Source organism: Gavia stellata, chromosome 9 (genome assembly GCF_030936135.1).
Source record: "Gavia stellata isolate bGavSte3 chromosome 9, bGavSte3.hap2, whole genome shotgun sequence".
Taxonomy (NCBI): domain Eukaryota; kingdom Metazoa; phylum Chordata; class Aves; order Gaviiformes; family Gaviidae; genus Gavia; species Gavia stellata.
In genome coordinates, this window is record NC_082602.1 from 6,908,226 (window position 1) to 6,931,100 (window position 22,875).

Here is a 22,875-nt window from a genome sequence, read left to right on the forward strand (position 1 = left end):
CAGAGACGGGCAGGGAAATGAGATGGTTGACTCGAGGCAAGGTGAACGATTTCAGAACAGGAAGGGGGGGAGCGTTTTCACGTCTGCAGTCGGTTTCCACTTCAGCGTCCTTAGTGTAATTACCACTGCGCTAGCTAGTCCTGCAGGCAGAAGGAGAGGATCTGCGTGCTAAGCTGTATGTTTAAGATATAATCATGCTCCTGTACTTTGAGCTTCTGTGGTAAACACTCTTGCTCAAGCACAGTGAGGGAAAGGAAGAATGTATGGCGTAGTTCCCTTTTCTAGCTGGTTTTCCACCAACGGCACAAAGGAAAAACGACAAAAGACAAAATCCTCCTTTCTTGTATAATTAGTAATTGTTATTCTGTTTTAACTTGTTTTGATGAAAGAATTACGTAAGTGTTTATACAGTCCTGGAGGTTTGATGTGCTGAGCTTTGTTTAATTGGTTAATTTTCTTTTTTTCCAATAGATATTCAAGCCCTTGGTTGGAAAAAGTGTATACAATTCAATTACTGCAGTAGAATTCCTTGTGGACAAACAGCTGGATTTCATAACTGAAGATAGTGCCTTTCAGCCCTATCAGGTAAGAAATTGGGTTAGTGTATAAGTACTGTCCATTTAGCTTAGTTAAAATTCATGTGTTTATTATTTTTAAGTGCATTTTATAGTCAAGTTCCTGTGTTACAGGAACAATTTCCTATTGATTATTGGTAGAGATTGTTGCTCATTTTGTGAAAGGTTATATTGGATACTGTATCTGATTCTAGTGAATCTGATCGTGTCAAGGGGTACTATGCAACTAGTATTATTGAACCGCCTTTAAGTAAAATACCTGACCCCTTTAAAGGTTAGTCAGTACCATTAATTGTAGAGCAGATAAAAGATAGTGTCCATCCTTCTGAAGCTGGGCTTTCATTTCTAGGTCTTTGCACTACTACAGTGATATCTGACTTACTGTTTTTTTGAGAATGAATAGCAGAAAGTGTTATTTTTTTAAAAAGAATAACCCCTTTCTCTTGCTATTGTTTCTAAGCCTGCTAAAATTTCCAGTAGCCTAGATTTTAATGCCTTCTTCATTAATTGGAAACACATTAATATATTAATGTGTGTGTATTTAAAGAACAAGAGAAACAATGACACCCCCCACCCCACCCCCTCCACCCCCACCCACCCACCCCCCCGGCCACAGAAGAAGCTCTAAAAATCTCTTCTATGACAAGTAGAAAAACATTTGATACTTCAGCTTGTGCTGAACTGATAGCAATTAGAATAGCCATAAACTTTTTCTTACGGCTGGGATGGTACACTGCAGTGATACAGAAATAGTACTTTGAGACTTGGAATAACAGATGGCCCTGAATAAATGCTATGTAATTTTGTCCTGACACCCCTTCTTCCCTCCTCCTTCACCAAGACGTTTTTTTTCCCCAATACCAAATATAGAGCTAGAAAAAGAGAAGCGACTGAGACAGAATCCTCGGGAAAGGAGAGGGAGGTTCAGTTTGTGGAAGGGCTGGTGCTTTTGAATGTCTGTGGTGGGGAAGCCAAACGAGTTCAGTGCTTCTCGTCAGGGTGAGGTTACATGTTATGACTTGAGCTGCTCGAACAGCTTGGCTCTGCCGCAAAGGACGGTTCCCACTATCAGACCCCACGCTAGTGCCTTCAGCCTTCTAAACCAGCACAACCTTGATTTTCAAAAACGAGGCGGCGGGGGGGAAGTCTGTGATATTAGTGACTGAGCTGGATTAGCCCAGGGTGCAGTGAGTGCTGGGGGTCAGGATGACGCAACGCAGAGTGGGATATCCTCCTTTGGCAGCCGCGACCTCTTAAATCAGCTGAGCCGTGAAGTGTAAATTCAGCCTCATAGTCCAGCCGCAATCTTCCAGATTCATTTTACAAAGCAAATACTTGTGCTAGCGTCTGTCCTTTGCCTGAGATCTATCAAGATCATGTCTCTGATAACATTCGTTCCAGTAACAGTAATCAATCTCCTTTTGGCAATGGATCATTTCTTACAAGATTAGCTGAGCAAAACAAATTGAATATGTGGGAAGGACTGCCTTTTGTAAAACAATCCTATTGCCAGGCCTGGCTGGCAGTAACATAGCGATGCTATATATGCATTTTAGGTCCTTCACTTCAAGGAGTATTTACTGATACAGTATTAGACACAGAAGCACCTTAGTTTGGGAAAGTGCATACAAATTGAAGGTGTCATTTTTGAAAATGTTTCATGAACAGCTGGCTTTATAATATCTTGGAAAATAATACTGTAATTAGCAGCATAAGCAACTTCAGTTTTTAAAGAGGTGTTGACCAAAATCTGGCACAAAGCAGTAGCTTGTGAAAAATAGTTCCAGATACAAGCTTGGTCTCCCTAACTCTTGGCCTCCATTTTTGACACGTAGAGGGCAACTCTGTGTGAGAGGTCGGGTTGTTTCCCCCTCTCATGGAGCAAACAGCTACCTATTAAAGCCTGAGATTGGAGGCTACTGATCTGTATCAATCATAAGTAGTTTGGTGACAAGAGATACCTAGATCATCTGTTTGTTTTAACATTACAAGAGGAGAGTCCTTTTAAGTGCTAAGGCATCCGAAATTCGCATCTTAACTGGCTATAGCTCAGATCTTGAATGTAGATACGTAAAATAACATTGAGCTTTAATCAAATAAAGATTTCTTTATTTGAACGATTATAAGAAGTTTTAGAAATTACTTTTGTAGGCATGTCTCTTTGCAGGTCTAGTGGTGTCTCATTGCCAAGTTTTATGAGTGAAGTGTACAGATAAGAACTTCAGTGAATGATAATGTCTTTAAGAGAACAGAAACTATTTTTTAAAATCTGCTAAATGAATTATGTACCCACAGTGTTAGACAGAAGTATTAACCTGATCATTGTGAGACTGTTTTCTCCTGAAAGATACCTGAAGTGGGAGGATTGTCTCTATTCATTTGTTTTGCTTGTTATTTTTTGTTACCACTTTCCTAGCCTTCAGTCACGTAATGTAAGGTAGTTTTTACTTGTAACTTTTTTTTGGAAGGTCTTCCTTTTCTTTGCCATGAAAACAGGTCCTAGATAAATCTTTGGTAAACTTTCTGTGAAAATCTGCTTTTCTAAAAAGAAGAAAAAATGGCCTTTTTGCTTCCTTGTTCTGGAATACTGTGAACCTGCTTTTGAGCAGAAGACAGGACTGAGGAACCATTCTTTGCAGAGATGAGTTAACTTTGAGTCTTTCTGAATGTGTTTAGTTTTTGGTTTAAGCTCTCATGGCTGTACATTTTCAATATGAAATCCTTGGAGACCATGGTGATCTAAACACTTTTTTACTGCGTTTTGCTGTTAGTGCCTAAAATTCCAGTACCTTTCTGCCAAAACAAACAAAGTTTGAATCTGTGTGGGAAGAGTCCATTTCGCTTCAGATACATTTCTTAACTACTGAGTAATTTTTCCCATCGTTGCGTATACTTGTAATACTAGTAATGGGCAGCAGATGAGCATTTGGTATGAATTCTGCTCAGATCAGTTCTGATCAAAAAACGCAGTTTTGTTTAATGTAACTATTGGGCTAAAGGGCTTCATGAACAAGATGGTGCTGTCCAGTTTAAAGGTGACAACTGCTCAAGGCAAAGAAAACAGCACACTTGGCATCCTTTTTCTTGGCAGGAAAAACAAAGTTTGAGTAGGCGCAGAACTAAATTACTGTCGTTACCAGAAGTGGTTCTTCCAGAACAAGACTAAAGAGACTTTGGCAGGACTCGCTGGGGAATCGTGAACCACCGATTCCCATGCCATGTCTGCTCTTTGCATAAATAAACACGTTTCAATTGTTAAGAGATTCAACAACCTTTGTAAGAGCTAGATTAATATCATTATTAAAAGTAGGGTACGCAGCTGCGCTATACCAGCCTTTTTCCATTTTTTCATATCTTCACAAGGTCTTCTATAGCAAGTATTGCACTTGTCAGTGAATTTGTTCTTTACGGCTAAGTGTATTATGTGATTTTTCTTTTCCCTTACGTGTGTACTGCTTTGAATCCTGCCCTTCTCCGTAAAAATTCCTTGGATGCTGTATGTGTGGTGCCTTAAACACCAACCTACAACTTGTTTCCGGTGGCTTTTATCACTGTTGCTTCATAGAGGATACAAACGGTATTATTGTCGATGTGAAACTTGTGTGTCACTGAGAATGACTCATTCATTAATCTGGGATGGTCAGACCATTTAGTCATGTAGTTCTTTTTATGGTGGTGGCAAGGAGACCTTGAGGAGAAAGCAGATACGAACATTTGCCGTGGTACTTTGCTTAGCAATGAAATGAAAATTACGTTCCTTTGCAGGAAGTGACAGACATAAAATTCAAACATGCATTTTCTATGTCAAACTAGTATCTGCAGGAAATGTAGTCTTGAAATGTGATGTGTAAGTCAGGTCCTTAACATTTTTCTACTTTGCATTCATAGCACATCATGTATATTTTGTGATTAAGTGAAAATTGACAAATGGGGTAGGTTTTATAGTGGCTCTTGCTATAGATTGAAAATGAACGCACTTTCAAATGTGTTCGTTATTGAAATATTTTAAGCAAAACTACGGTAAGCCTGCACAATTACAAGTGTGACCTAAATAATTAGCACTGAAATGGTTTTCTGTCATAATAAGTTACTTGTACTATTCTGTGACAGCTGTGTGTCTATTTGTTATGATCCATGTAGTAAGTTAAGCAGCAGCAAAGCTGATCATGCCGTAATTTGTTTAAGCATTGTAGTTTACTTGAAGGACTATAGATGGGGATGTGAAGCATTAAAGCTCAGCATATGGTATGTGTGACCTCATCAGTGTGGTGTTTTTGTCTGGGTGGTGTTTGGCAGTACCCGTCACGGGCACTATTGGGCTGAAGTGTGTGATTCTGCTGTTACTGGCCGAAACAGCTGGAGTCAACTGCATTAGACTTTGGACAAGCAAATAAAGAATAACAAAAAGTGGTTTATATTGTGTTTTTCTGTAATAAAATACGCTTATGGAAAGGCCTGGAAAGGCTCTGCTTTGCCCAGGCAGTCAGTGCGTTTCAGTTATGTGTCAGGGTCGGGCAGAGCAGGGTGCGTGATAGATTATATATTTCCAAATATACATACACGCATTTTGTGTGTGTGCGATAATATATTCCCAAAGGATTTCTGAGCACACAGCACTGGAACAAATGTGCGCAGCTGAGCGAGGGCAAAGAATTCAAATTAAGTTCCTGCACAATCATTGAACTTCCTGCAAAGAGGGTATTTCACCACTCAAGGAAGGAAGTGGAAGGGTGTGCGCAGTCTTCAAAAAGTCTTCCTGCATGTTGGGTTAAAACAAACAAACAAACAAAAAAGCCCCCTGCAAAGAATGAATCAAGAACACACTTCAGTTCTTCTCTATGGTGGAATCTCCCTTGGATCTACCCTACTTACTCACGTTCTCCTTCAGAACAACTTTTTCTTTTTTTTAAGGCAAGCCTCGTTGCCTTAGTGTTTCAAAATGGTAAGGTCGGTCTGTCTACCTCTGTGCTGAAGGTTGCAGATGTAAAGATAGGGCACTGAGAAATCCCCTGTGGGAGGTGTTACATGCACAGTGATAGGCGTGCGTACTTTGCTCTTTTTCCAAATGTGCATTGCACGTTTGAGAGCCGACAGGTCAAATGCCTTAACACACCTTCACTGTTGTTGGAGTAATGATAATAAACTTTCTCACTTATCATGGAATAGGTACCTGGGATTCAGGATCTAATACTGCACTAATCTTACTTGATCTATTAGAAATTCAAGTTCTATATGCGTGAAGTAAGGCTTGATAAAAGGGCATTGTGCAAATCTGATACTCTCGTTTTCTGTTTATTATGGGCAGACATTGGGTATTTCAGGCCTGGATGCTTTGGGGTTTTGTGACTTGTTTGCTCATAAGAGCAAGCCAATCGTGTGACGTGGTTTGTGTAGTAATGACATGTACGCATAAAAAAATTCTTTAAACATCTTGAAACAGGGATAAAATAATATTTTTCTGTCTGTATTTTAAGCACCCCATAATCATACAGTGCACTCATCTTTCAGACTTCTCTTACTTTAGACTTCAGGCTTAAAAATAGCTTCTGCAGCCGAAAATTGCTTTTCCCATAAACTTGTACCTCCACTGACCAGGCGGGCAGGAGCTTTTGGGTTGGTCCCACCCTTTGAGGTTGACAGAAGCAGCTCGGGAACTCCTGGTGCTGGCCAGCTGGCGGCCGTGGCCATCATGTGCTCGCCTCCCGGTTTCGTTTCCTTCACGGGTGACAGAGGCACACACAGCTTTGTGCATCTTTAACTCTTCTCAGCGTCGCCTTTAAGAGCCGTCTCTATTCTTTCCTGTGTCTCTGGTGTCTGGACCACCCATAAGCAGTCCAGCTGGCTTCTCTGGCAGCTTTGTATAGAGCAGTGGTCTAAACAGCTTGTTACCGACACATCTATGTTTAAGTATACGCTTCCAATGTGAGGGGAAGCAAAAGGCTGCGTCCAGCTAGAAGTGGGTCAGATGACTCATACCAGTCCTTGCTCCCTGTTAACACGTGTGGGACAGAAGAGTTTCATTGGAATGCTCGCAAGGAGAGAGGAAGTAGGGAGAAGGGATTGGCACCCTCCATTTGTAGAGTCAGAGGGAGATGTACGTCATCTCTCCTAAGCCTGTATTTGTGCCTCCCTTTGAAAAAGAGTTGCTTCCCTGAGGACTTAATCTCTCTTTATTCTCAAAATAGGTGGAATAAATTTGTACCTTTCTCTTTTACCTTGATTTCCTAAGAAATAAAGGCTTTAGTCACTTTTTCGTCTCTCTCAGCGAGGTTTGATGCGGGAGTGGAATTCTTCCAGACCTGACAAGACTCAGGGAAATGAGCAGCATGGAGGGGAGGCAGTCAGTCAGGAGGCAGGTGTGGCATAGCTGCCACAGGTGGTGTGGCTTCTCCAGGTAGTAGGAGGAAGTTCAGGTGGAACTGCTGAAGACCGTGGGAAGGGGAAGGTACACGAGGAGGAAGGGGAAAGAGTTGTGAGGTCCCTGGGGTAAGCTGAAGTTGCTATAGTGGAGGTAGGTCTCAGATCCATAGGAAAACAGGTTTCCTTCCACTGTCATAGAGAAACTTGTTTTACTTTTCCTAAATTTTTCAAAAATCATGATCAGTTAAATGGTTTGACTTCATTAATCCTACTTCAGGAGATAGCATTGAAATAAATAATTTAAAAGTTAGGAATTCAAAACAGAACAGATGGAACAAAACTTGCTTCTTCTTTGAAGGTGAAGATCAAATCCTTTCACTGATGTATCTTAGTACTTCTCAAAAGCAGTCTTGAATACTGAATTTACAAATCCAACCAGTGTTTCTGGGTAAGGAACTTCCTGTGTCCGATCACAAAAGATTACTTTTTTCACCACCCATGGAAAATACTGTTCAGTAGTAAGAGAAGGGCACATTATCCTCGGTTCTGTGTCCTTAAAATTTCCAATCTTCACATTTGATTTCTTAAAAATGAAAGTTCAAAGTATTTTTCTTCTGTGATGTTCTTGACCACCACTATTTTCATAATCCAGACACAAAGTCAGCTCCTAGAGAAGTCTGTTTCACTTTATAACCAGATGGTGCTTTGCTAGTATGTTCTCGCTTTCCCAAATAGTTGCTGTATGTTGGAGTTGGGAATCCTTAGTGTTTGGGGAACTCTGAAGCATGAATGAGCCTAACGTCCCACAGTCATTGCATGAGAGTGCTTACCCAGGGACGGAAAAGAGTAGGCCTTCCTGCATTTCAGGTAGGGGGGGAAACTGAGTTTCATTGAAATGCGTTGTTACCAAAATTAAGCTTAGCTTGACGTGATAAACACAATAGCTCGTTTGATGAAGTGCTCATGGTTTTGTTTGCTTTCATTCCTTCCTCTGATACAACACTGCTTTGTTCAGGGCTGCTATTATATAACTTTTTCCTACAAAATGTATTTTTGAAGTTACACCTAATAGAACTCATTTATAGTCTAGGGTTAGTGCTTCGTGAGAACTGCTCCACAGCCTTCAGCAAACTGCAGTTAGTAGAGGTTGAGAGCTGTAGCAGTTCCAGGTGTGTATATGGAATTCCTTTTCTAGGCCAGACATCTGGGGAGAAACTCAAGTGATTTTATACAAACTTGAATTTTTTTTTTAATTAAAATCAAGTATGAATCTTACCATTTTCTTAAACGTTGGAATAACTTTACTAATAAAACAAAAAGTGCAGTAGTTGTTTTGATGTAGAGGGCTTGGTGTACAGTGCATTTCCTGATCAAACTTAATTTCTTTTAATAAGTGTACTACATAATTAAATGAAATTTTTTTTACTACCATTTTACTACCCTTCAGTCTAGCAAACATTTCCTGTCTTTTGAATAGAATTACAATTAATATACCTGTTTTTTCCCCTTCATCCTCCTCTTCTTGTGTGTGTCTGCCAGCATTACTGGGAGTAGTATTTTAGTATGCTTTTGCTGAGCAGGTGGGCTTGAAGCACAGTAATTTCTGTGCATCTCACAAATTATTCTGTATTTTATGATTTTAATAGTGAATTTTAAGCATACAGTTTAGAAATTATGTTTCAACCACAGAGGCTGGGTTTTTACCCAGTGTGAACGTTTTCTTCCCTTTTGCTATCTTCTTTTCACTGCTCCATGTCAGTTTGGTATACAACAGATAAAATCGGGGTAAAGCAGATGTCAGGATGCGTAAGACTTGGTGGCTGAAGCATGGTGCTTTACATACAGGCTTTTCTTTTTCCCACAAGTGGTGTACTTCAGTCATGAATTATGTTTTTAGTAGGAATTCTTTGGTTCTGTGTGCTAGTAGATTTATCGATGGAAAAATATTGTGAAATAGACGAGTACTGTATCAACTTTAAACACTGAATGACTTTCCTAAGTTTACCCCAAGGAGCTTATGCAGCAACAACTGAAATGTCCCTGTTTTCTGATTAGCAATTTAATCTTTCCTCTTTGCAAGGCCATTATTCATCTGTTCTATAAAAGGCACAGCCACTGCTTTCTCCAGAGTTGCAGAGAGCTGTAGTGTTAATCCAAATATGATATACATCCCAGCTGGTCAGACCTCTGTTATTTATAGGGAAAATTCCTAAAATGGCTCCAGCAGGTCAGAACGGAGCTCTTAGCAGAAAAAAGCACATGATGATCGCTGCATTGCTTCTGATGATGTCTTGGAGCTGAGGCGGCATTTCCACATTTGCACAGGGATGGGCTTGCTGTTGTATGCCCAGCCAGACGGTCGGAGAGTCTCTGCACCGTATCCCTGAAACCAGAGAAGTTTGTTCTTCTGAATGAAATTCTGCAAGAAAATGTGCTAATTGTTTTCGCAACTCAGATGCATTGCTTCTGTGCAGTGCTGCCTTAAATCCTATTAGAAATTAACTTTGAAAAGTTCTGTGCAAATGCAGTGGTACTCGTTTAAAACCTGAGAAAAATGTGGTTTATTCTGAACTACTTTCATATTATCAGCATGTTGGCTATACTACTATGATGTAGGACTAGTCTAAGAAACATGTTTTCAAAAACCCCGGAAAACCACTTGAAAAAACAACATTAATGTAATAGTAATGAAGTGGACCAAACTCCACTGAAGCTGGCTTTCAAGAACATTATGAAGATGTCTGATGTATTCTTTCCTCTTGACAAAAAAAATGGTTAAGATATATTTATTGCTGGGAAGGATTTGTGTTCTGTTCATAATCCTCATGAGTTATGGGGGGCAAGGAGCTGGAAAGTTGTATGTTCCCAGAGCTCCTATTTGGTAAATAGGATTGAGGATATTTGCAGAAGAGACTGGGTAGCTCTGTGACTGCTGGTAATCTTAAGTTGGTGGTAGTTCAAATTACAGAGCAGAGAGTCATTCACAAAAGTGAGCTACTCTGATGCTCATTTCTAGGAGGTGGTGTTGATTCTAGGAGCTGTCGTCAGTCTGCCACGTATTGGATAGCGTTTTACAGGTTTCTTCTGCAGGTTTGAATTGAGAGACCTTTGCTCTTTAATACAGTAAGCTCTTAGTTATCAGGAGTCTTGTCAATTAATACTGTGTTGCTGAGTAATGCAATTGATAAAAGATGTGATGGAGGTAACTACTATGAGATAAGAGATGAACTATCCGGTCTGTCATTATCTGTGGTGGCAGTATACAGCTTTCCAGCTCTCCCATTTCAAGCTGCTGCAAGTAACTTCTGCTGTCCCTGATGCAAGGAAGATGTGTCTTCTGTAAAATGGTCAGTCTCTGAGCAAGAACTGATCTCTTGGCTTGATTTCTGGAGGCTTTAGACTGCCTTTTTAGCAGCCCACTAGTGTAGACAACTGATGATCAACAGAATGTACTTTCTTTTTTGCTTAAAGACACCTCCATTCTTACAGCTTGTCCTTCAGCTGATATGATTTGGGGAGTTGTTAGATACCTTCTGAAAGCTGTTCACAATTCACAGGGTGTCTGGGTCTCAGTTTAAATTTTAATATCAATGTACAAAATGTTTTTCTCCGATCTACTCACTTAGCTGCTCTCCTTGTTAGCATCAACTTCACTCTGCTAGTTGCTCGTTTCAGGGAAATGTCTGCACTTTGAGGTTTCTTTTCCCATGGTGGCATTGAGTTGCTTCGTAAGTAGTTCAAAAGCTTATTCCAGTATCACGACATGAGTTGGGAGTCACTGGCTGAGTGGGGTAGGACTGGTACTCCCACCCTGTTTCTCTTGGGAGTAGGTAAGACAAAATGCAAAATTAGGACAGAGTTGCATATTGCTGGGATGGTGGTGATAAATGTATGGAGCCTGCAGTGAGGAAGGGGAAGGAAATGTGATTCAGTGGAAAATGAAAGAAAAGCAAATGTACGTCTGTGTCATCAAAATGAGGGAGAAGGTGGACATGGAGCAGTGCTATTCACTTGACCTTTCATTCATTTGTGCATGGAGGAGAACGTAAGTAGTACAAACGGTCACGGCAGCGCTCAATGTGGAAGCTGACAGCCCACCAGGTTTGTGGGTAGGAGCCACTTGTTTGGGGAAGTCTTTAGATCAGGTGCTAAAAGGTACATCTGTCACTCCAGGAGATTTTGCTTTTCTGACCCAGATTGTCCCAAAGAGAGGGTGACATAACCTGTGAGCATAAGGGTCATCTGTTTTTTTTAATCTCTTATTTTCAAATGCAAAACTATTGTAGAAGTCACTCGAGCGGTTTCTAGGTTGTTTTGTGACAATATCTGCCTGGCGCAGGTTTTGTTTTGCTTATCCATTGGTGGCTTCTTGCTTCCCTGCTGCACGCTCGTTCTGTATGATGCTCTCATTTCTCTTCTGCCTTTCCATACTAGATTCTCATCTACAGATACAAGAATAACGAGCCGACTTGTAAAAAGCAAGTTTTCCAGCATGCCCATTTCACCTGTGGCATTGGTAGTCTTATAGGAAGGCAAATATCTCTTGTTTATTTTTGTGTTTGAGAGTTAAAATCAGGAAAAATATTTGACTATGAGTTGGATTTTTTCCTGTATATTTATGTTGCTAACTTTAATATATTTTCCATAGGATAATCTTTTATATTTTTAACAGAAATTTTCTGGTAGGTATTCTTAGGGCTGTGAGTTACTCTTCTAGAACTGTACTAAGCGGTGCAATGATGCTTCTTCAAGCCTGAAATCATGACTTGGAGAAGCGTATGCAGCCCTGCTCCCCTAATTCTCAAACCTGGTAATTAAAATTTGAAAATCAGTGTCAACTCTTTAATTATTGAACAGGTGAAATGAGGAGGGAAGTGGGAGTGTGTGTGGAGAAGTATTAGGCATTACACAAAGAGTGGGGAGCAAAAGAATAATTGACGATAGGTTTTCCTGAGCAGTGTTAAGTTTGCTGGCAGTTGGAAAGTTACTAAATTTTTAGTTCTCATCTTTTTTTCCCTGTAGTTTTAACTTTCTACTCACAGAAACGTAGTTGTTGCTGTTAGGCACTGAAAATAACCCCTAATCTTAAATGTTTGTGGCCTGAAATTATCTATAAACATTTGCCCTTTCCTGAACAAGGCATTCAGAGCCCCTGGTTGGGAAGGGAGTAGTTATCCCTGTTCTCTTGCCTGGCCTCTGCACGTAGGGAGAGCGTCACTGCCCGTCCCTGCCTTTTCCCATGTGGCGTGTCTCCGCGCACGTGTGAGCAGAGCTGACCTCAGCTCGACTTTGTTTCGGGTTTAGGGGTCAGGGTTGTGCCTTCAAGCTTGACTTAACTGGTTCAGATGTAGCCCAGCAGCTGCTGGGTTTGAATGAGGTAAATTGTGACCGTGCGCTCAGAAGAGCAGAAAATAGGTCAAGTGTGGGTTGGGTTTACATAGAAAGCGCTAGCGTCGCCTGGTAAGCCTAAGCCTCTTCTCTCCGCTCAGACAAAGCCGTTTAAGGTAAACTGGGAAGTTGCCATCTCCCCAAAAAACTTTCTAGCCTTCTGTAGCCTTGGTGTTTCTGGCTAGCGTTGCCCTTCGTGCGAAGCCTGGAGCGGGAGGCCGGTTGCCTCCCGCAGGGGCACGCGGCGGGTTGGGTCGACGTGTTCCCCCTGGAGCGGTCCCCTCTGGAAAGGCGTTTCTCTGCTGGCTTGAGCGGAGCGGCACAGCCCTGCAGCCTTCCGTGCCTCTCTGACCTCTTGCCTGCCAGCTGCAGTGGCGTGGCAGCTGGGGAAGCCTTTCACTTGTCAGAAACGAATAAGGAATTTGCAGTTTACCAGCAGTTTATGCATGCGTATGTGTCTAGAAAGATGGGTGAAGCAACAGAAGATCTGTATATTTTAGTCTCAGCTAAATTTGGTGATTTCCCTGTAGGGTTTTGGTGTTGTCTGCGTGGCCTTGGCAGCACTTGCCTGGTGATGCACTCCGGGGTGTCAGTTGCTGCCAGTGTTTCAGTTAGATTCTCATCTTTTGCCACTGGAAAAAAGTCTGATAGCATGGCAGAGGGATACTGCCAATCAATAGGTGATGTTGTTGTTAAGATCTTTGATATTCTGCCTATCCAGATTTTATGTCACTGTTTTGTGTTTTTTTCCCCCCTGCTTACTCTGATGTCAGGCAGGACAATATTAGATTGAAAGTTTGTTAAAAGGTTACAGTCAGTGAAAGAGATTACAGGTCAGTGATATAATCAGATATGTCAGGTGATACAATCAGTGAAAGATAAAAGAGGAAGAAAAAAGAACGGGAAGGCTAGTTATCAAGGAATGAAAATGAGGAGAGGATTTTTTTTATGGGAAAAAAATCATCTTCTAAAATATGGCATTAGAGGACTATCATAAATTCTCAGCAGTCTAGATTTTAAAAATAATACTTTTTGGTGCCACTGCTCTCTGCAGACTGTTGGGGCAAATCAGTAGGCAGGTGTTGACTTACCTTGTTCCTTGTTTTTCAGACTGCAGTTGCCAAATGGAATTTCCATGCAGCTGAAGTTCTGTGCAGTTGTAAAAAATGATTTGGTGCAAAAAGGGAAAAAAAAAAAAGAAGGGGATGGCTCATTTTATAGAAACTGATTTCACTCATGAAACAAGAAGAAAACTGAAGGTTCAAGCTTTTGACACTGATCTCTAAATTTTTCATTGGCAGTCCTTGAAATTAAATGTGTTCCCTCTACCATTAAAGTACTAACAAAATGCTTATTCCCGTGTGCAGCACATACTGTGTAAACATTGTAAACAGGACTCTCAAGTTGGTTATGTACTAGTTTTCATTTAATTCGTGTCCTAAATTATCAGAAAACCTCTAAGCAGCCAGAGGAAGCTATAGTTAATTAAGCCACAGATGGTGAGGACTAATGTGGTGTTGACCTTTGTGAGGACTGCAAAATCTACTTAGTCTTTCTCTGTAAAACACTAGATGAAATGAGTTCCTACTGATTTTAAAAAGATGTCCTTGGATGTGTTGAAGCCAAATGCAGAGACGCCGTGGCCAAGGAAGGCGCTTTCCCCAATAAACGTTTGCAGGTTCTAATGCATGGTGTGTGTTGCAGCTTGGTCTTCAGGGCTCTGAGTTAAGCCTTTCTAGTGCCAAAAGCCACTGTTTCTCCAGGACTGGTTTTCCTGGAATGCACATTGTCAGTTCTCCTCCTTCACTGAGAAAGGAGACTTGACAGCTGACTGGAGTTTCTATACCCTCCTGTAAGCAGCTTGGAGGCTGTGTGATTGGGGTAGGGGCAGCTACTTTAATCCACTTTTTAGTTGTTGTTTTGTGCTCTGGGGTTTCATCTCTTGATTTAATGAACTCGTTTCTGCTCCTCAAGTTTGTGAAGAATGACTTGGAGAAGTATTTTTAAAATGCTGAGGAAACATCTTGCTTCAATAGTGCAAGCCTTGTTGGGAAGGTAGAAAGCTGTGGAAATGCGCGGGCATTCCCACCACACACATGCCTGGCTGCCCAGAATGGAAAAAGAGCTTGTGGTCATTTGAGCCTTTCAGAAGGCACTTTGTATGGTCTTTGGGCAGTGTGCAGATTCAGCTCATCCAGGGATGCCTCTCAGTATCTTGGACAGTATTTTGTTTGTGGATGAGGCTCGAGTAGGAGAATTCTGTATGTATTTGGATTTTGAGTTGTTTTTCTGTGGGTACTGTCTTTGAAATTCCTGTTTGATTCATGACTTAAAGGAATTTAGAAGCATTAGAAGTGATTTGCACTTGTTCACTTGTGGCTTCGAATGATAAATTATGTTTGTCTGTGTAAGGTCTCTGAAAATGCTTCCCTGAACAAAGATTTCTGCTTGCTGGTTAGAGCAGCGTGGTATCTTAACCTGATGGTATGGTCTATATTTTCCAACCTGTTCCATCATTTTGCAACAGAAGAAGGAACAGATATACTCAGAAAAACACTGGATCACTTTGTTATTTGGGAAAATGTCATTCTTTATTCTTCTCAGGACTACCTAGGAGTCAAGCCTATCCCCAGCAGGTGAGAATTCTCACCTAGAGAGACATGCAGCTGACTCAAGTATTCTTTGGATGATTAATAAGAAAGTCCACTCCACCAGAAGTGAATTCCTCTTTTGGTCTGGCAAGAAGGAAGAATAGCAGCAAAGATCTAAAAAACCTGACATAGATTGGCAAGCTTCTGATAGTCACATTGCTTCATGTGACTGTCTTCCAGAAAGGAAGGAAAGATTATCTTGACCATATCTTTCTAGCCCATACGCCCTTTGTCATCTTCCCACTATTGCATATAGTAATTTGTGGAGCAAGGGGCACTGCCGTATGAAGTACATAAAGAGCTTCCTACAGTAGATTTAAAGCAGAAAATTACAGTCCCATTTATTTGATTTGCATTCTGATTTGCATTTTGTAAGGATTTCAAACCAGCATTAACATCCTTCTGGAGGAGGCATTCCAGGACTTGTGGAAAAACTGGTCTAGGAGAGGGTACCGTACTTACTTTTGTGAGTGAAACTACTTCCAAATGAGGAAAAGTCTGGAGGAGAATCCTACAGGGCATTTAATTCGCCTGTGGGTTAGTCTGTCAATCTTGCTACTTCGACCAAGAAGGAGGGGAAAACTGAAGGTCATAATTGCCAGGGTTCAAATCTGTAGGCAGAGTTGTTGGTTCCTGAGCAATATAAATACAGGGTAAGGAAAAAGGCTGGCACTGCAGAGTCATCTGCTCATCTTCAGTGCTAAGACAGGGAAGAGACTGCAAGTCATCAGCCTTGCTTGTTGCCCTGTCTCCCTGTTTTTGCCAAAGTTTGTGGTGTGCGCTAAAACAGCGCGTTTAAGGCCATCACCATATAGTTTAACACATTATGCAATTAATTTCCTGGTTTTCAAATGTTCAGACTTAAGATTAATGGTGGAAAAAGGTCAGTTATGGCACACACAATTTTTTCATAGATACATGTAATATGGTCACAAAAAGAACAGAATTTTTGAGATTTCAGGAACCTTTTTTTTAGTGTCTCGATACTGAGCTTCAGTTGTCAATTACAATTTTGCTTTGCTGTACTGATTTCTATTGACCAGTGTATAGCATGTTCATGTCTAGAAGCAAAACACTTTTTATCCCTGCCCCGCCCCCCCCCCCCCCCCCCCCCCCCCCCGTGATTGATGATATGTTAATTGTGTATTTTGTGTGTATGTAGAAACCCTGGGTTCTCTTTGGTATCCTGTACGTAATCCCAGTCAGACCTGCATGCAGTTTCTGTAACGGATCTTTGACCTCACTTGTGCCTTTTGTAGCTCATTTTTGAAATGAGCTCACCTTTCTCCAAGAGTGAGGAAAGGGGTACAAAATGGACTCCGTAGTCTCCTCTTCTAAGTGTTCACACTAAGGACTCTCAGTGAAAGGTACTGATATGTCTTGGATCCGAATAGGAGATAGAACAAAAAAGGTTCAAATGTACTGTCTGTAGGATGACCAGTTATCTTCAGTATCAAGTTCAAAGAAGGCAAAGATGCTTAGGAAGGATGTGAAATCTAAAAAAAGAAAAGCAGCGGTATGTGTTGCCTTCAGAAACAAATCAGAAGTGGCTCAAGATGACACAGAGACTCAAAAACTTTGCATGAAGAACTCATTGAAGTAGAATAACATTAAGAGTAACAGGTCTGACTTCATGGTACCTAATCAATCTGTATAGTCTTGAAATGAAGATAAAAATTTTCATAGATGGGACTGAAGGAACTATTCAAAATGTACGAGATCTGCATATTAACTGCATTTTTAAGTCAGCCAGACTTCCAGTTTTGCAGTGCCTCAGTCCGTCTAATAATTGTGGGTCTGAGAGGGGAAATTTTTGCTACAGGAATCTCTTGCAGTTGCTGTGAAAGAGAGTGCATGGGAAGGAGGACAGATGAATGATCATCAGGCAGCTCCAGTTCCAGGGTTTGTTGAGTTCCCCTGGCAAATGATTCCTTCTTTCCAGTGGTTGTGTTGCTTCTGTATGTAGGATCAATGCAAAAATGGATTTGCACGGGAAAGTAGAACAGCTAATACCCTTTTTAGATTGCCTCGGGGGAGGAAGTGTTTTGCTAGTCTGCCATTCTTGGATAAATTTTAGTGTTGTCCCTCTTGTGCCTCTAATAATGCTAGCAACATACTTCCCTAGTTGGTGTTTTTAACCTGCTGGTAGAGGTCCTGTTGATCTTCCCCTTCACTTTTACTTTGTTCCACTTCACATGTACTAAAATGGTCATCTTGACCGTTCCTTTTGGATCCGAGGCCATATCCTTTTCAAAAGCCTAAGGAGAGAGAGTAATTTTCTGTAATAACTGAAGCATTGATGCGTTCTCCATAATGGAGCACAGCAAATCTTCAAGTGTCAGGAAGTGAATTTTGAATTTGAAATAGACATCCTGTGATCAGTGGGTTAGCAGGAATAATCTCATCCAGATGAATAGAGAGAAATTGCTCATGTCACTTGAGGGCCTGGCAGCAATGCACGATTCCTGAGTGTTGCTTGTATCTTTATATTCTATGGTTGGAGCTCTTCATAATAAATTGTGAAACATCAAGGAACTTGTTGGAGATCAAGGAAATTACTTGATCTCAGCTGCAGTACTGATAAAACATTTTACATTTTGTATGTGGAGAATCCCTCTGATTATTTTAGCTGTCTGAAGTTCTCTCGGCACAAATGAATGTTCCTGCAGCTCACGGATTTCCAAGACCGCCTTCTGCATGAGGAGTCGCCAAGCTGCGGTGCAGCTTTATTTCTCTGCCACAGCCTCAAAGGCAGAAATAGCAAGTTTGCTCTGAAATAAAGAGAAATGGGTATTCTAAAAGTCTAGAGATGAATGATGATTTAAGCCGTGCTTTCAAGGATACGAACCAGATTTTGTGCCCGGTTTTTCCTTGTTAGGACAAGAGTGGCACCAAATATGTCTTAATTTCCCAGATGATCTCCTACTCAAATAGTGAAAAAGAATCTTTTTCAGGAGAAATGAATACAATAAAAATAAAAATTAAACCATGTCTTACTTGAAATTAGCTGATTAACAAAGGCCTACATATTTGAAAATCAGTAATGGTGTTTCTCTCAGAATGTTTGTTTCTCTTAAAATACAGCTATCTCTTACGCATTACCTTTGTGGGTTTTATATCTATGTTTATGCTCAATATGTCCATATTAAATTTTACGGATATGCAAAACAGTTTTTTTTAATTCATGTAGTCATTATTTAAATAATTCTTTCTGCATACCTGTAAACACTGAAGTCTTTAGAGGGCAATTTTAGCTTGTAGTAAGACAGTATTTATGAAAGTGGGATCCTATTAATAGCTTTCAAGTCTGGCCACATGTGGGATCTGACATACCATGTTCCCATGAAACACCTTCTAGCACTATGTTGTGCTTTTAAGTTTTTTCTAAAAATAACACAGGGATTTATAGGCAATCAGTAAAATTAGCATCAAACTACTTAATATTGTACTCTAAAAGACATCTAGGAAAACAAACAGAAATGTTACAAGTAAACATAACATATGGTTCTTTTTTTAATCTCTACTTTAGGACGACGTAGACAGTCTAAACCCAGTTCTCAGGGATAACCCGCAGTTACATGAGGAGGTAAAAGCCTGGGTAAAGGAACAAAAGGTTCAGGAGATTTTTATGCAAGGTAATTATGTGGGAAATTGTGTTATTCTTGTTCTGTGTTAGCTAGTTTAAGGCTATTAGTTGTGTGGGGATCATCCCATAGCATTTGTGAATATAATGGAGAATGTATTTCTAACTTGGAAGTTATATTTTGGAAGTGTTTCTTAATTCCAGAAAACAAGACTATGTAAGAAGCTGTGCATGACTTCTTCAGACTCTTCTTAACTTGTTTGATGTCTTAGTGATTACTGCAAAAGCTGGATATCATTAGTCTGAATGTAGATATTTTGTAAAATTTGTTGTGAGAATAAGTGCGTGTGAATGGCAACCACACACCTTTTAGCATGTTTAAAACTGTTCTGTGCTCTGTTAGTGTTACTGTTACGTGTGATAACTTCTCCAATACCTGTCTGTGCTTGTAGTTCTTCACAGTTCTGTCACAGATGAAGGATACTTTCAGATCCCCACTCCACACCCTCACCCTCCATTGAAAAGTGCCTTTCAAATCAGTTATGATTTTGTAACTCGATTCTAATGCTGGAAGGTTGCAGCAAACTCATACGTCATTTTCACACTGTAGATACAAGTTATGTGAGAACTAGTATGAATTAGAATAAATTATTTTGGCTCAATCTTCCTGATAATAAAAATACTATGTGCATTTGCAGTACATTCATTAACTTTCTGCAGAACTGACAGGGCAGCTCTACAGAGGCATTTCTAGCAATGGGGGGCAGAAGCTAACCTCTGTGGGTCTAGGTTAAAATCCCCAGGCAAGCAGTAAAGCAATTTGAGGACAAAAATGTTTAAGCAGTCATTCTGTAAATTAAGATGTGGAGGGGAGCAATAAATAATCTGATATTATAAGGATGGTGCTGAGGTTTGCTTGCTGTCTGGTTTCTTTGATAAAGCTAAGATTAGAAGACCAACGGAATATGGTAAGTGTAATATTGAAGTTACAGTAAAAAACTTGTGTCTTTCCTTCTGTGGAATTTTTAATTTGACTAGATGTGATTACTCTTACGGGCCACAGAGTAAGAATGCTGAAGAAAGCAATGTGTGGAATTGTGTAGATAGTAAATTGGTATGTCAGTGTAAGTGATTTTAGATTTTATCTTAATATTCTCAGATACAGCATGAGTTAATAGTCTGTTGATGAAATTTGCAGCCAAAACTGGATTGAGAGGTGATGCGAAATCAAATTAGGGCTACATGAAAAGGAAACTAAAATTGAGCTTGTTTTTTGTATTTCATTAGAGTAACAATAAGAAGACAATTATAGAAGTCTGTGTGTACACTGGTACCGAATCAATACTTGAGCGAAGCCCCAGCAATATTGAAATAGTCATCTAAATGAAACTGCCAGCCCATCATCCACACAACTCATTTACATCCCATCATTGCAGGAACTGTATTTTTGTCTTTACATACGTAATTTTATACAATTTCTGAAACAGGTGTTTGGATGCTTAGAAGTGCACAAATTGGGAGCATTTTAGGTGATGAGATGAATATAATCCAAACATCCTTGCAGACTAGCTCTCCTTGTCTAAGGAGAAGCTGCAGTTAAAATCCACTTGCTCACCTGACGTGACGCAGTGTGGCCTGAGGAGAGACGCGCTTCCTCGGGCAGTGACGTGGCATCCCCCACGAGGGCCTTTGCAGTGCCACCACCTCAGCCCCACGGGACAGCGGTCAGCTGGCAGAGACTGCTCGCACGTACTCCTGGGGCATATTCTGCTCCTGGTCACGGAGACTTTGCCTTTGGCACAAACCTTTCAGTGGTTTATGGACAGCCCTCTAGCAGTGCTAGCTGCTGTAATCTAGTCGTGTTATCCCTCCTTTCTCCTCCTCTCCCTTCTCTGGTTTTCTTCACCTTCTCCGTTATTACCATTTTCCTGTTCTCTGCAATTTAAGAAACATTTTCAGTTCTGCCTTGTCTAGACGCATCTATTAAGGTTGTCACCATATTCTCTTACTTCATCCTCTACAGCATTTTTAGGATCCAGCCTTTTCCTTCTTGTCTATGATGCTGAAGCCGTCATCTCGTATCTTTCCGTTTTCTGCTTTGACTCTCACCATTCAAACGCAGTTTATCTGAAGAAAGAGGAGGGTCAGAGAAAAACATTAAAATCTGGTTCCAAATGTTTGAAAAGAAACATGCCAATTTGAGGAGGGGGGAATTCTAGTCAAAACTGGTCCAATTATTTACAAGAATGAGACTAAAGAAAAAAACTGGCCCTCGTGACCTTTTCTTTGGGCGGCAGTCACAGCAGCATGCTTTGCAGTAGAGATTGTAGGCTTGGCAGGAAAGTAGTTTATTCCTTGTTTTAAAAAAAACCAAACTCCTCCCAAACTTGGCCAAGTTGAAAGCTTTTGGGACAAATAAAGCCAGTTCAAGGAACATAGTAAAGTGTCTTTGATTTTTAACAATTAAAATCTTTGAATTTTTTTTCCTATTAGATTTATTATCACTATAATCTCTGAGGCTGCGTGTGTAATAATCGTCTTGAAACACTAAGTGTGCTTCAGCCCTGAAGATATTTGCTGATAGTACTGCACAGGCTGTTTCAGCAATGTGTAGCTGAGTGTGATTCAGCCGGGGACTGGAGACAAAGCCAGGCTTTTCCTGTAATGGCTGCTTGTGGCTGGGCTGGGCTGGGCTGGAGCTGAGCTGTCCTGTCCTGTGCTGTATGACCGCAGTTTAATCTTTCTCCTTCTTCCTGACACCCCAGCAGCACGTAAGAAAAAACCTCCACTGTTTTTAAAGGTAGATAAAGTCTCTTTTAAAAATAGATGGGGTAACAGCTGGGATGAAGGGCAGACACAGATCAGAGCAAGGAGTAAGAGGAAAGAAGTTGGCACTGGGTCAGTGCAGAAGAGTGTAAGAGAAGCTGGAAGCTGATGGAGAAGGGAGGATGGGGCTTGTAAGCTGAGAAGACTGGGGAAGGACTTGGAAGCCAGTGGCCTGGAATCGTAAATGCTAAAGAGACAAGAAGCTGAGGAGAGGGGAGAGGCTGGTTCTGGTTATGCAAGAGACTGAAAATCATTGTGCAGTTAACAGCAGGATGCAAGAGAGGAGGAGCTGGGATAGGAAAGTAGGAATGGGAAATCTGCACGAAGAGATACAGGCAAAATTTTACTGAGACTGTCTGAACAAGCCAGAGCTTTGGGACAGCCATGAAAAGTTTGAGACATGTTGGGTTGGGTCAGACAGCCAGAAGTGTGGGAGCTGAGCTGGAGGCGTTTTGCAGGGGCATATGGAGTAAGGGTTGGAGAGAAGCCATCAGGAAGTGTGTCCCCACGGGAACCCTGTCTGGTCCAAGACCAGGAATGTGAGACACAAGCTTGTAGATTCTTCCTCTTTTTCTGCCCATACGTATTGGTGATTGGCAGCGCCCGTGCTGGTGCACTTCTGACCCTTGTCTGTGCAGCAGGAAATGTGCTCTGGGGATGAGTTGTCGCCGGTAGCTCGGAGAGTTCACTGGGTCTCAAGGTTTCAGTTGTGCAGTGAATGATGGTGGATGTGGGTGAAAGAAGGGTGCCATTGCATGGTGTTTGTTTCCTATCTGTTTTAAAACCTAGATAATCACATGCACAAAGTGCCTTGCTGAGGTTCCAAAGTTAAACCCTAAGACCACTTGGAAATGTCTAAATTATTATTGCTTTTGCACTCCTCTTGATCTCTCAAATGTTGACGTTAAAAACAGCCCACTCTTTCTCATGCAGAGAGTATAATGGACCCAGTCATGTGAATGTGGATATTTTAATAGAGAAAGCTGTCACCTGTGAGGTCCCTGGCCTGTTTGCTGCAGATGTTTGGGCTTACTTAATGTACTGGGCAGGGATTGGAAAAAAATGCTCTTTAGGAAAGACAGGGGAATTCTGGCCTTGCCTGTGCGGTTGAGCAACTAAATCATTTAAGTTAGGCTTTTTGTAGGTTGTCACTGACAGGTTTTGCTTCTGTTCCTGTATGCCTGACCCGGGCTTTGGTTGCAGAAGTAGCAAAACCTGCCCAGTTGGAACTGAACTCAGCGGCAGCGTTGCTTGGTCATACAAAATGCTATATAAACACTATGTGTGATGAAACTTAGGGTCCCAGTGGTCAAATGAGACACTGAACATGAATGAAATTGTTCAATCTCATTTTCTGGGTCTTGAAACCATCTATAAAAGAAGTACTGTATCGTAGTATCTTCCCACCACCATGGGCTTTTGGAGGTGAATTAAGCTGATCTTCGCAAAGGGACAGTGTGCAGGGTTTCTTTGCAGTTGATATATCTGAAAA

General features: G+C 41.0%; 1 protein-coding gene across 2 annotated transcripts in view; it reads left to right on the forward strand.

Moving 5' to 3' along the window:
- Positions 1–526: 526 nt before the first annotated feature.
- JMJD1C (jumonji domain containing 1C) overlaps positions 527–22,875 on the forward strand; it is a 57,876-nt gene continuing 35,527 nt past the window's right edge. For both annotated transcript variants that reach the window (XM_059820917.1, XM_059820918.1), the window contains exons 1-2: positions 527–585; positions 18,504–18,609. In XM_059820917.1, coding sequence (XP_059676900.1) covers positions 18,603–18,609 — 7 coding nt within the window. In that variant the 5' untranslated portion in view covers positions 527–585; positions 18,504–18,602. The remainder of the gene's footprint in view (positions 586–18,503; positions 18,610–22,875) is intronic.